The sequence below is a fragment of the Lepidochelys kempii genome, chromosome 10 (genome assembly GCF_965140265.1).
Source record: "Lepidochelys kempii isolate rLepKem1 chromosome 10, rLepKem1.hap2, whole genome shotgun sequence".
Taxonomy (NCBI): domain Eukaryota; kingdom Metazoa; phylum Chordata; order Testudines; family Cheloniidae; genus Lepidochelys; species Lepidochelys kempii.
Window position 1 is genome coordinate 79,773,202 of NC_133265.1, and position 14,471 is coordinate 79,787,672.

Genomic DNA, 14,471 nt, shown 5'->3' on the forward strand with positions numbered 1-14,471 from the left:
AACAAAGGGAGGCACAATGTTACTCCCACCTTTCATGTTACTTTCATTGTCAGATATTCCCATGTTATATATCTATCTATCTATCTCATCCATTCATTTTTTCCCCAGATGTTAAACCATCTAACATTTTGGTAAACTCTAGAGGTGAAATCAAGCTTTGTGATTTTGGTGTCAGTGGACAACTGATAGATTCAATGGCAAACTCGTTCGTGGGGACACGGTCCTACATGTCAGTAAGTATAGCTCTTTTAACTTTGAGTTTACTATGCATTGTGTTATAGTTTTCGGTGATCAGACAAGAAACCACTGCTGCCATCATTACAGTAATTTACAATTATTACTCACTGCCTCACTGAAGTATTCAAGTGTCGCATCAAAGTTCAAAAGTGGATTTGTTGCAGTGCATGACTGATGACTTGGAGTCTTCTAACATTGTAAAAGAGATGCTGATGCAACTGCATTGCAAAAGCCAATGAGCTAATGCTTTTGGGTTTTGTGTACATGCATTTCCAAAAAAGTGTGCAGAGCTTGTTCTCCTTACACAAGTCTTTGTCCCTATCCCAGCCCCCAAAATTTCTCACTGTTGCTACAATTGCGAGCCTAGGCAAGATGCTGTCTACACAAGCGCTTCTACCATTGCTATCACAGGGTGAGTTAAACCAGTTATAGCAACAGAGGGAAACTTTAGGGGGAAAAGGTTAATGTAGACCAGGCTTAGTGGCTAGTGTGAGACTACTTTAGTGGGTGTTCTCTTTTGAAAACTAGTATTCAGGAATAAAGTGCTATTTAAAGAAGCACTGTGTATCATGTGGCAACCAGCACGAACATGAATTGTGGTTCCCTTTCTCTCTAATGTATGACGGTACTTTTCAATTTAATGCAGATTCTATTAACTCATAAAGCTAGGGCTTTCAGAATTTCTTCTAAAAAAAGAAAGGAGTACTTGTGGCACCTTAGAGACGAACAAAGAACAAATTGATTTGAGCATAAGCTTTCGTGCATCCGATGAAGTGAGCTGTAGCTCACGAAAGCTTATGCTCAAATCAATTTGTTCGTCTCTCAGGTGCCACAAGTACTCTTTTTTTTTTTTTTTTCTTTTTTTTTGCGGATACAGACTAACACGGCTGCTACTCTGAAACCTGAGAGTTTCTTCTGTAGCTATGAAATTGAGCCTGGACCTAAAAACAAAGGGGGGGAAAAGGTATACTGCTCATTCTACTCAGAATGGATCCTACTTTTCAGGACACTATCTTCTCCATTTGTCATCTGAGGTGGGTGTCAGATTAGGAGTGAACCAGCAATTTACGTTGCAAACTTGAGCTTTGTGGGTTCTGTTAAACAGCAAAACATTGTCACAGCTCCTCGTTTTTTGCCCCTGACTCTGGTGTTCTTGTTTTTATTTTTCTTCTGATCAGGAACAAAGTGTTGCATAGCTTCAGTTTCCAGTGACACGTCACTTCCACAGGTTGAAGGTCTAGGTCGGTCCCATGGCATTGTATTTCAAAGATCAAATCATGGTGGTGAATCTGTTTGTTCTCTGCAGTAGTGTTTGAAGTTCATTCTTTTGCAGGCAATTACTGATATTGCTCAGTGTCTCTCTTAGCGCTGTTTTTCAAACTACGGCGAAAACGCTTTGCTGGACCATGATAATTTTGCAGGCAACATCTGATTTTGATGTCTCAATACAGTGAGATTAGCTTGGAGCTATTTTCTGTCTCCTGTCCACTATACACTGTTCTGATGCACTTACTGCCATATAGGTCATTTTCATGCTGCCTTCTACTTCTCATTCATTCACTTTTGTTTTTCATCTAATACTCTTGCAAACTGTAGAATTTATCCCCTTTTGGAGTGGCTTCCTTGCTGCCCAAAATCTGGTAGTTATTCTAAAAGGGCTTTGGCTCCAACTCAGGTGGGACATTGGAGAAGGTCTAAGTATGAACTTGCAGAAATAGTATGTGATTGATAAAACACCAATTACACTTGTTATAGTGGTTCACAGTTGTCATTGGTTGAAGGGTTTAATGGCTATAGACCACTCTGACATCCTATAGGAATATCAGACTGTAAAACTCAGTTTTCAAGGTATGAATGCCTAAATGTGTTCATTAGAGTCTTTGATCTTCGGGAGAACTTGAGGCTCAATAAAGGGGGGCGGGGGGAAGGGCAAAATGAAGTTTTGTATTGAGCCTTCTCAAAGAAAAACATATATGGGAACCATGTGGACTATTTTATATGCTAGAACTACAAGAGGGAGTGTGTTTTCAGTCTTTACCACTGTTTTTGTTGTTGTTGTGTTTTTGGCCACACAATACTAATAAAGCAAGTGCAGTAACTGACTGTATATTTCAGTCTGTGTTTTTCACTTTATACACTGTTTTCATGGACATCTTGAGAACCTTTTCAAGTGATTTTTTTGTTGGAATGGCTGGACTAGTTAGAGTGTGACTGTACCTGAAATACATGTTTCATTTCCCCAATGTGCGATTCAATTTAAAAAAACAAAACCATATTTGTAGCTTATGATGTGCCATCTGTTAGAGATGCTCCTACCTACATACTTCCCACTTGCTGAAAGGATAGGTTGGCATGAGTGTGTACACCATGTATACTGCATTTTTAATCTTTACATGAGATTTTTTTTCTCTTTGTCCTTTCTGTGTTCTAATCTTTTCTAAGCAGAACACAATCCCAATAACGTTACATTTCCACATTTGAATGGTTTTGTATGTGCCCATCCCACATGGAAACTATTTGAAATATTTTCTTACTTTGTTTTTATACTTGTCAATAAAGCACTCCAGGAAACTTACACACACTACTTTTACAAGCTGAACATATGTTTGAATAGCACGGACTCTCACTTTTGAAAAACCTTTTAAATAATTTAAATGTTTTCTTCAGAAGTAAAATAAGTATTTTGAAAAAGAAACATCTGAAATTGGCGTTTATTGTTGCGTAATAAGTACATTCTCCACATTGATAAGTATTTCCTTTTATTTAAAAGTACTTAGTTGAGTCATTGAAATTGTTCTTTTTGTTAAGAACAAATATTTTTAAAAGGTATTTTAATACTCATGAGCAAATGCTAACTGTTTGCCTATTCAAGGAACTACAGGAGCTGTGGTAAACATTTCACCTCTCCTGAATCATGCTATACAGCCTGCAGTTGGCATATTATTCCTTTGAAATACAGTGAATAGATACACACCAATGTGTTGGAGCCCCAGTTTCATTGCATCACAGGAAAGTTGGCCTTTTACAGGGTTTGGGATCCAGCTTCTGTTCTGTGCCTAGTTTCTGCCCAGAGCAGAGGCATTCTGGGACTATAATTCTCATGGTATGGGAACCGTGAGCTGTGCAACAGTGCAATGGAAACCCAAGTGGAATTTAAGGCTTTCGCAAAATGCACTACTGCACAGTCTACAGTTTCCATGTGCCCTCGAGAGCAAAGGCAGGAGAGGTAATATCTTTTATTGGACCAATTTCTGTTGGTGATAGAGACAAGCTTTTTGAGCTTACACAGAGCTCTTCGTCAGGCCTGGAGAGCTGTCCGTTTCAGAACGTCTGTCTTCTGGACAGAAATCTGACGTAGGTAGAGGCTGGACCTTGAACCTCGTTAAAAGACAGGCTTGCCTTGTGACATTTAGAAAATCTTTAAAGTCTTTCTTTCTTTTTCTTTCTTTCTTTCTTTTTCTTTCTTTCTTTCTTTTTCTTTTTTTCTTTTTTCTTTCTTTCTTTTTTCTTTCTTTCTCTTTCTTTCTCTCTCTCTCTTTCTTTCTTGTCCCAAAATAACTTTTATTTTCTTATTTTTCAGTTTACATGTGAGTTTCAGTAATGAATTCTGTTGCAATACTAAGATACTAGCTCAAACACTAGTATTTTCTGTTGCAAAAAGTAGTAAATTACCATTAACAAAATGTTTTAAACACTTCATTAAAGGTACATTTGTATAAATTTAACTGATTTGGGTATCTGACTTGTGCTACTGACGGTTAATGATTCAATATTTATTTTAAAATTGTGATTAAATTGTAATGATGGTCTTTAATTGTTAAAGATCAAAGTACCTGAGGTTTAAGGAACTGATGGGAGTTCAGATTCCATACACTTTAAAAAAGTCAATTATGGAGTCCCTGACTGCCATAACGATTTTTTAAAAAGTCATATTCATATGCTCAAGTGTTTGTTTATTTTATCCATCACTCTTTCCAGGTTATTGCAGTGTGTGATTTTCTTACCTCTTACAGTGTTTTGCCTTTTTTCTTTTTTTGTAGCCGGAAAGACTCCAAGGTACTCATTATTCAGTGCAGTCAGACATCTGGAGTATGGGATTGTCACTGGTAGAAATGGCCATTGGCAGATACCCAATTCCCCCTCCTGATTCCAAGGAGCTGGAGCTGATGTTTGGCTGCCCTGTAGAGGGAGACTCTCCAGTTTCTGAGACTTCACCCAGGCAAAGAACACCTGGCCGACCAATGAGCTGTAAGTGCCTGATGCAGTGTAGCATGTGAAAGTTGGATGGGTTTGATGGGAGGAATACATAGCCCAAAGGTGCGGTGGGACGGGGAATAAGAGGGAAAGCCAGATTCACACTGTTCCCTTCCAGCTTCATGGAGCTCCCAGCAAAAAGCTATTAGAACTTTGCTGCCTTTGTCAAGCAGACCTGTGCTTGTACCCTTCCCCAATGGGTCAATGTGTTTGAAAGAGCAAAACTGTAGTATTGTCAGACTGAATGTATTTCTACCTTATTTTACAAATAGTCTGGTTTATTTTTTAATATATTTCATCCATTTGTAGCCTATGGACCAGACAGCAGGCCTCCAATGGCAATCTTTGAACTTCTGGACTACATCGTCAATGAGGTAAACAGCTGTTTACATCTATCAGAACTCCCTTTTAAACTGTTAATTCAAGATTTTGGGGTCCATATTGAAGGTGGTTTTGTTTTTTTTAGTGTATATTGTAAAACAAGCCTCTTAGCTCTCTTTAAAAACACAGTGGACCAAACTCATCCCTGGTGCAAATGCACTGGCTTGAATGAAGTTACTAGAGCTCCACCTGATCACAATCTGCAAAAATGGTCTGCGGATATCCACAGATATAAAGCTGATACCCATGGATTTGCAGGGCTCTCGAAGTTACACATGGGATACGTTTGGCGTAATCTATTGCAACCGAAGATCAGCCTTTAAATAGGTCTGTGGCTTTCCAATGACACGTGGTTAGAGAGGGTGGCAGAGAGTAATATCAAGTGCCTGCTTAACTATCCCTGTCTTTGTTTTACTGGTATAGTTGTTGTATCTCTAAATAGAGTTTAGTTACAATCTAATATTGTGTCAGTTTTGAAGTGTGGTTTTGTGTTTTAGGACAAAAATGCCTGTTAAAACTTGTTACCAAGATTTTCACTGAATTCCCCAACTACAGCTAAATTCACATAATTCCAGTGCTTGTCTTTATTGCATCTTCTTCTATGTGCTGGCAAGGGCTGACCTGCCATAAAGAACAAGAGAAATCCCAGTACCAAGGGATCAACAAACTACTAACTACTAAAGTCAAATAAATTAAATATGATTACCGATGATTCATGTATAGGCATTGCTAGGACACTCATAATTACCGGTCAGCATTGATGTTTGGTTCTCCTTGAGTACTAGATTTTACCTGGGTTACTGTTACGCTACTGCAGGGGTTCTCAAACTGGGGTTCAGGACCCCTCAGGGCGTCACGAGGTTATTACATGGGGGGGTCACGAGCTGTCAGCCTCCACCCCAAACCCTGCTTTGCCTCCAGCATTTATAGTGGTGGTACAAATTAAAAACACTTTTATATATTTAAGGGGGGTCGGACTCAGAGGCTTGCTCTGTGAAAGGGGTCACCAGTACAAAAGTTTGAGAACCACTGTGCTACTGCATCTGTTTCTAAAAGACAGAACTCCTCTCATGCTCTTATTTCAGAGAGCTTTACAATACCTCTCCTTGGGTCAGTCGAGCAGATTTAACAGTGGGTATCGTTGCGGAATCTTACACTTTGGACTGAAAATGAAGATGTTAAAACATAAAGGCTGATATTTCGCTTAAGCTCTTATTCCTAGCTGCACTGAATCTTCAGACACTGGGACAGAGAGAGGCATTATTATGGATACAAATGAAAATGTGTGTGTGTGTGTACACACTTGCATTTTCATCATCCTCACGTTTAAAATGGCTTCTGTCTTTTATAAGCATTTACTGATGATTCATGTGTGTAATCCATGAGCAATAAATATATATAAATATAAAAGTTTCAAAATCTGACTTGCTGCCAAGTCCATGTCCCTTGCAAACACTTCTCATTCTATAGTAAATGTGATTGCACATGCATTTCCATGGAAACACTAAGTATATGTTTTCATTCTTGAAATACAGCTGGTTTTGGCTTTCTTAATACATTAAGGCCCTGACTGTGCAAACACTTACACACATGAGTAACTGTGTGCATAAGAGTAGGCCCATTGAGTTCAATAGGGCTACTCATGTGCATTAAATTACTCACTAGTTTAAGTGTGTAGATTTAACTCTAATCCAGTAGTTAACAACATGGAGGAAAAGGCAGTGTCTACTCACCTTTACATAAAATAACTCTTGTCTTACCAAAATGCTTCGATTTTAACTAATGATTTTTAATTCAGAACCTGACGACACATTCTCTGTGGCAGGATATTTAAATTAGGCTACAAATATTATGCAAATAAAGATATGTAAATGGCCTCTCCCCCCACCACCACTAGATGATGGCAATGTATACAAATCGAATTATACAGTACATACTTGCTGTAAGGCTGTTTGAAGCCCTCATTGTTGGCAGCTATACATAGAAAAATTTAATGTGAACTGGGCATGGTGCTTAGCAGCATCTGGGTCCATCATCGGCAGCTAAAATTTCCAGAGAAGGGAACTGCGGTGAGGAGCATATAGCTAACATGCAACATTACAGTGTTAATTTGTAACTTTTTAAAAACAGACTCTTCCTTCTGTTTAGTAATGCAGATGGGAGTGCTTTCTTCTTTTAATAAAGATGCTCAATAAGTTAAGATTGGACTGTGGCATTGAATCACTGCCTATCATTAGGGACAGCTGGGAGTAAGCCCTACCCTAGCAAGAGACTCAGGAAGCCTCTGGTTAAATGTGTCACATGGACTCATCCTAGGCAGGGTTAGAAAACACAGAACTTAAAATGGCAGCATCTTATCTATCTGAGCGCTCCTCCTTTGGCTGCCATCAGCGGAGCTGTACCAGCTGTGGCAACAGTAGGAAGTGTGAGGGAAGAATCCTAGTGTAAGCGGGTGCAACTTGCAGTTTGTATAATACACAATATGGTAACGTTTTCCCTTAGGCTAGCTGTCACCTGAGCACCTATAGTTCAGCTATTGCTAATGCCATTCCAAAAACTGGCCAGTGTTGATTGTGAAGTGTAGTAGGATAGGTTTCCTCTCTGAAATCACATGTCAGTGTATCTAATCTCCACTGGTCTGAAAGCAAGAGTCATCTTGTCCTTGTTCCAACGCCTCAGCCCTGAAGGATAGCATGGATAGTGTTGCTGTTACACCACTGGGCCCAACAAGCTATATACAGACTTATAACACAAAAATAATCAACCCCTTGAGATGTGAGAGCATCACTCATTCCTTTTGCTTTAATCTACCATTGATTTCATTTCCAGCCTCCTCCAAAATTGCCCAGTGGCGTTTTCAGCCCTGAATTTCAAGATTTTGTGAACAAATGGTGAGTGTTTTATGAGGTGGTTAAGCTTCAAGGGGACCATATTTGGAACATTAGTTTTGCTTTTAGTCAGAAAATGTATTTGCTTCAAAAGGATCCCAAAGCAAAGAGATTAGTAGTTTCTCCAGATGTGAACGTTGCTACTTTGTGGAGCTGTGAACAAATGTTTTCACATAGTCAGGACTCAGTGGTCTTTATGTAATGTTACCTGCAAAAGGGAATACAGTACAAACTTGGGGCCTGATCCTGTAAATTCTTACTGCTGGGTGTAGTGCTTACAGCCATAAGTAATTCTATTGAAGGTGTGCAGGTTAGGAAGCACTTATACCCAGTAGGTACGGTTGCAGAATCAGGTACTGAATCATCCACACTTTTAGTACTTGGTCCTGTCTCCCCACAGTGATGATTTACACTAGAACTTTCCCCAGTTATCCAAAATTTGTGGCCACTTCAATAATCAAACTTGTAGTGAACAGGGTGTTTTCTATGTGGATTCAATTCCTATGGAAATTTTATGCCTGAAAAATTGTTTAATTTTTACCTTATATTTAACAAACCCGGAATCTTATTTCTTGGTTCCTGGGGCTGAGGCGTCTTGACTAACCGGAGCTGCAGCATTTTCAGCTCCCAAGGGGAGTAGGGGACATTGACAAAACACACAGTGCCAGCCAGCAGCCCCTTCCAGCTGGGAGGCTCAAAAGGAGTTGCTCTTGCTCCTCCTCAGTCAGAAGGATGATGTTTGGGGAAGGGATTTTCAGGCCTGGAAACATCCATATTTTGCACACTGAAAATTCAGTTTAACACACAAATCATAGGAATCCTTGCCAGCTGGGTTCCTGTCATGTATTCCTGCCCCCCACAAGAAACACATAAAGCACAACGCCTGGGATAATTTCATATATGAAGTTACAGCCTTGAGATAATTTTACTACCCATTTATGAATACCTAAAAAAAGGTAATTGCTTAGACCCTTAAATGTATAATCAGTGGGAATTGCACCACTATAATGCTTAGGGGTGCGGTAAGAAAAACTTATCTAGGACACTGAAAAGTTGATCAGTACAACCTGCTGGTAAAGCCTGTCTTTTACAAGAGAAAATTACTCAATACCTTTGACATTTTTTATTACCATGTTATGTTTTTTTTTTTTCAGCTTAATAAAAAATCCAGCAGAGAGAGCAGATTTGAAGCAACTCATGGTGAGTGAAAGCTCTTTGCTCAGTTATTAAGAGATTCTGGTCCTTATTAGATAACCCAGTACTGTAGCTCTATGCAGTTTGGTCCTTTAGAAGAGCCCAGGTAGAATTCTCAGCTCACCTGAGCAAAGAAGGAGGCAAAGACTGGTGTAAGCCATCTTTTCACTTGTTGCGACCCTGTGACCAGCACCCTGTGACCAGCACTTGTTGCGACCCTGTGACTGGCTCCTAGCACAAGTTAGTTTGAACAGTCTCTTAGAGAAAATTCTGCCAGCCTGGGATTGGTGGATTGCATCAGGTTCCAGCTCTATTCCTTCCTGCCCCAAGAACAGCCCCCCTGGGCCAGGAAGAGTTGACATAAAAGGTGGCCATTCCAGGATTCTCCCACATGGCAAGAATCCTCAGCTACCCTATAAAGGCAGCTTTAAGGTCACTGCACTATTCTAGTGGTTCACTGTGACCTTAGCAGGACTGAGGATCCAGCTAGTTGTTTTAGGTCCTTAATTTGCGTAATGATAGGTTCTGTCTTTTTTTTTTTTTTTTTTTTAAAACCACTATCTTAATAGAAACATCTTTCTGATATTTGTTAATTACAATGAGGACAGATTATTCACCTCTTAAACTTCCCTTTCACTATTTAAATGAGCTGCAGACAGAACAGTCTCTGTGCTTTAATTTAGTAATTAAATTTATAAAATATATTGCAAAAAGAAAAGGAGTACTTGTGGCACCTTAGAGACTAACAAATGTATTTGAGCATAAGCTTTTGTGAGCTGCAGCTCACTTCATCGGATGCATGCAGTGAAAAATACAGTGGGGAGAATTATACACATAGAGAACATGAATCAATGGGTGTTACCATACACACTGTAAGGAGAAAGAAAAGGAGTACTTGTGGCACCTTAGAGACTAACCAATTTATTTGAGCATAAGCTTTCCTGAGCTACAGCTCACGAAGCTCATGCTCAGATAAATTGGTTAGTCTCTAAGGTGCCACAAGTACTCCTTTTCCTTTTGCGAATAGACTAACAGGGCTGTTACTCTGAAACTGTAAGGAGAGTGATCACTTAAGGGGAGGTATTACCAGCAAGGGGGGGGGGGGGGGGAAACCTTTTGTAGTGATAATCAAGTGGGCCATTTCCAATCTTGTCAACTGCTGGAAATGGCCCACCTTCATTATCACTACAAAAGGTCGTCGTGTCCCCCCCCCCCCCCCCATAGCTCACCTTAAGTGATCACTCTGGTTACAGTGTGTATGGTAACACCCATTGTTTCATGTTCTCTATGTATATAAATCTCCCCACTGTATTTTCCACTGAATGCATCCGATGAAGTGAGCTGTAGCTCACAAAAGCTTATGCTCAAATAAATTGGGTAGTCTCTAAGGTGCCACAAGTCCTCCTGTTCTTTTTGCGAATACAGACTAACACGGCCGCTACTCTGAAACCTAAAATATATTGGTTATCTTCAGAGGAAGAGACAGTAAGTCCATGTTCCTTTATTGTGGCTTATCATCTGTTTGGAACATCTTGGACTGTTTTGGGGGAACATACAGCTTCCCTTTTCTACGATCAGTATTTTTAGAAGAGCTAACATCAAAGGATATAGGGAATTTGCAGCACTCGGTCCCTAGTCCTGCAAGTCACTCTGCATGGGCAGATTCCATTCACTTCATGCAAAGTAACTTGCAAGATCAGGGCCTCAGTCTGCAGCAGAAAGGGAAGATGAATTGAGACTTCCTCTCTCCCAACCCTCAATGTAAATCATGGATCTGAAGAGGTAACCAAATAATTTCCATCACTTAATGTAGTGGAAATGTAGCAATGTATGAAGGCATAATACTGAGTGCATTGTATGACTTTACCTATCTTGGATAATTGTGACTCTAACTTACTGCACACTAAGGTGATTGTCTTTGTAATCAGACACCATATTTATGGTGCATGACAGTCGGGAGTTCCTCGAGAATGTTTTGCAACACATATTGCTTCATTATACTAGCATATAAAGCCTGAAAAATGAAATTAACTAATCAGATCATGTTGAGTGCAATACAAAATAAAAAGAAACAACATGAATGGTGAAAGTAAATTAGACTTTTTTAAAGTTTTATTTCCATGTTAATAATTAATGTTTAATTGTTTTAATCTGTGTCCCATTATCTTGTTGTTTAGCTCATTCTCTTTCTTTCCTTCCGTCTCTTTATTATAGATTCATGTTTTCATTAAGAGATCTGAAGCTGAGGAAGTGGATTTTGCAGGATGGCTTTGTTCGACTACAGGCCTCAACCAGCCTAGTACACCCACGCATGCTGCTGGAATCTGAATATTGAGAGCAAATCTTGTACTGTACATCTGTTAAAACAATGCTATTTTGGTCTCATTTCTCAAGCTTGTATTTGTTCAAATATGTATTTCACCTCTTAAGGAAGGAAGTCTGTTCTAGCATGTGCCAAATCCTGATTGTTTTAAATTTTTGTCCTAAATTAATTGGTGTTGTATTGGATTACTTTAACTGACCAAAATGTGTGAGATGTTGAAATTATAGTGCTTGCTGATTAAGTGAATTTGGATATTTTTTGTAATGGAAATCTCACTGGGGGTACTTAGTCCCAGATTGTTTGAGCTCTATCAGGATTCCTTGTAAGTTGGTGGTACTTCAGTCATGCTTATCTAGTCTCACACAAGGTTGTTAGAGATCCTCCTAAACAATATTTGTCAAGCATGCTTGTGCTGTTATCAAACTGTGCATCTCAAAGTTAGTCATAATGCTTTTGTGCAGAGAACTCTTCCCAGTTAAACGGGCAAGAGTCCTCTATTGCCATGAAACACAGGGCATCATAACTACTTTTAGACTGTTTATATTTCTATATTTATTTTTAAATGTATTGTCATACTTGGGATTGTTTAGTAGTATGTGTCTCCTTTAATTGGTATTTTTTTTAAATGTCCTATAGACTCAAGAGCTAAAAGTGCATCAGACTTGCTTCCTTTTAACCCAACTAAAGAAGACTTATGACAACTGTGTGTATAGTGTCTAAAATGTATGAAAATCCTTTTAATTACTTTTCTTTCAGATGGCTACCAGTTTAATCTTATACTAATAAATATATTATCAAGTAACTTCTTTAGAGGATGGGTATTTTTAAATTCTTCAATATAAGTTGGGAGTAATTGGAATTTAACTGACAGCTCTTTGCTGCAGAGCATGTGCACAAATAAAATGAAATAGCTGTTTAAATATGTTCAGGAAATAAGCACCTGTTTGATACTATTGTGTTACATAAACCCCATTCCGATTACCATAAGCCCACATAGGCCTTTTCACTGTCTCCTGTTGAAGTGAACTGGAATCAAATCCTCATCTTTCAACATACATAATTCACTCACCTGAGTCCGCTTGAAAAAGGAGTTTGGTACTAGCTTCTCTCTAACAGCATCACGTACCGTATTTCTGAACAGAGCACTCTTTTCTTACACAGTAGGTAGAGGCTTAGGCCTTCAGTTTACATGTTATTTCTAGAGCTGTGCTGAAACCTTTGCCTGTGTTTTGGTGCCAATGTGCACCGTAGGTGGTGGTGTTTACTCCTTCTCATAACAAGAATGAAGGGTCACTAAATGATATTAATAGGCAGCAGGTTTAAAACAAACAGAAGTATTTCTTCACACAACACCCAGTCAACCCATGGCACTCTGCCTGTTGTGAAGGTGAGACTATAACAGGGTTCAAAAAAGTAGATAAATTCATGGAGGACAGTTGATTATTAGCAGGAATGGGTAGGGATGGTGTCCTTAGCCTCCGTTTGCCAGAAACTCAGAATGGATCACTTGATGATTACCTGTTCCATTATTCCCTCAGAAGCATCTGGCATTGGCCACTGTCAGAAGACGGGATACTGGGCTAGACAGACCATTGGTCTGACCCAGTATAGCCATTCTTATAATCACATGTACCTCTTGCTGCAATTTGCACCTGCTGTGTAAAATCAGATGCTGGTTCAATTGTACTGTCCAGTATGGTTTATTAACAGTGTCCCCTCATTCTGCTCACACCTGTGGGAAATGAGGGACTTTGTTTCTGCCCTTCTTTAGCTGGTGTGGTCAGATGCTATTTTGCAAGTGTTGTCCAATAGTCTGTATGTACCTTGACCCTGTATTGAAAATACTTAACTGACCACTTCTGAATTATGTAGCACAAACCCTGCATATATGAGACTGGCATGAGAAAAAATACTATCCCATGTAAACAAGCAGACTCTAACTGAACAAATAATGGATATTTGGGGGCACCATTTCCCATTGTCAACTGCGTTTCTTGTAAGGAAGCCAGTTTTGACTGCTTAAAGCAATCCCTACCCTATTACGTTTTGTGAGGGTTGTTGCATGTTTAATATTTGCTCAACTGTTATAAAAATGTCCTTTTTCCAGAGGAAACTGTGGCCCTTTGTATTAGGCTCTGGTGCTATTCAGTGAGAGCATTCCACCAAAAGACAGCAAAAACAAAACAAAAACCTCAACAAAAACCAAGTGGTTGGGAAATCTTATGAGAACAGACATTTTGAGATTTCTAGAACTTTCTGATTCCAGCTGGGCCAAAAATACTCAAGACAGCCGTTGTTGTAATCACACGTTCTGTCTCTGCAGCAACCTGAAAGTGCAGAGGCAGGTGAATTTAAAGATCACCCACACTTACAAACCTTTCTCAAATGTTTGTTAAGAGGAATGGGAAAAGATCTGGATCAATATGGATTGCCTGTTTGGCCATCTGGACTCTGTTATAATCAAGGAATGATAGGGATAGAATAGGTATAAGATCAACAACAACTTTCCCTGGAAGCAATTAAGAGCTACATACATCCTCTTTAAAATTAATTTGACCTTTAAAAACACACTGAAAAGTAGAAAACCTTTTGCGGTATACAAGACATACTATTCTTAGGCTTGAAGGATTAGACTTTTTTCATCAGTAAGTGTCAAACAATTTCACCCTACACACATGAAAAAATTTCCATTGATGGAAATTTACAGACAGTCAAAGTAAGAAAAATGCTGCTTGAGAACTTAGTTTGATTTAAGGATATTTAATTTGTATATTTTGACATGTGATGTTCACAATTTGTTTTAATAGTTATAAAGCTTTAACTTTTTGAATCTCAATGTCTGTTGTCATTCAATAATTGTCTAACCCCGGCCTTATAATTTCCTTCAACTGAAAATTTAAATAGATAAAAATAGGAAAAATTCTTAAACATCTGTTGAAATTTTAAAAATTGAATCCTGCCAAGCCTACCTAGGCTTATGGTAAAAGCACCGACAGCTTTTGACTGAGCTCTTATAGACATAGGCTGAGGTTTGGAAGAGTATCAATCCCATGGGCTTTTAAAAGTGAAGAACCAAACTAAAACTGGATCCCATTCCTGATATTACTCGGTCAGATAATTGTAGCTATGAACACCAAATACATCCAGTACTGTCCAACTAGGGCCCAGTCAACACTGGTTGAATCAGTTAAACT

At 39.0% G+C, this 14,471-nt stretch overlaps 1 protein-coding gene across 4 annotated transcripts in view; it reads left to right on the forward strand.

The window, feature by feature from the left end:
* Positions 1 to 12,079, forward strand: part of MAP2K1 (mitogen-activated protein kinase kinase 1) — a 65,806-nt gene extending 53,727 nt beyond the window's left edge. For all 4 annotated transcript variants that reach the window (XM_073304394.1, XM_073304395.1, XM_073304397.1 and 1 more), the window contains 6 exons: positions 109 to 233; positions 4,278 to 4,485; positions 4,801 to 4,865; positions 7,702 to 7,763; positions 8,915 to 8,960; positions 11,169 to 12,079. In XM_073304394.1, coding sequence (XP_073160495.1) covers positions 109 to 233; positions 4,278 to 4,485; positions 4,801 to 4,865; positions 7,702 to 7,763; positions 8,915 to 8,960; positions 11,169 to 11,282 — 620 coding nt within the window. In that variant the 3' untranslated portion in view covers positions 11,283 to 12,079. The remainder of the gene's footprint in view (positions 1 to 108; positions 234 to 4,277; positions 4,486 to 4,800; positions 4,866 to 7,701; positions 7,764 to 8,914; positions 8,961 to 11,168) is intronic.
* The last annotated feature ends 2,392 nt before the right edge of the window (positions 12,080 to 14,471 follow it).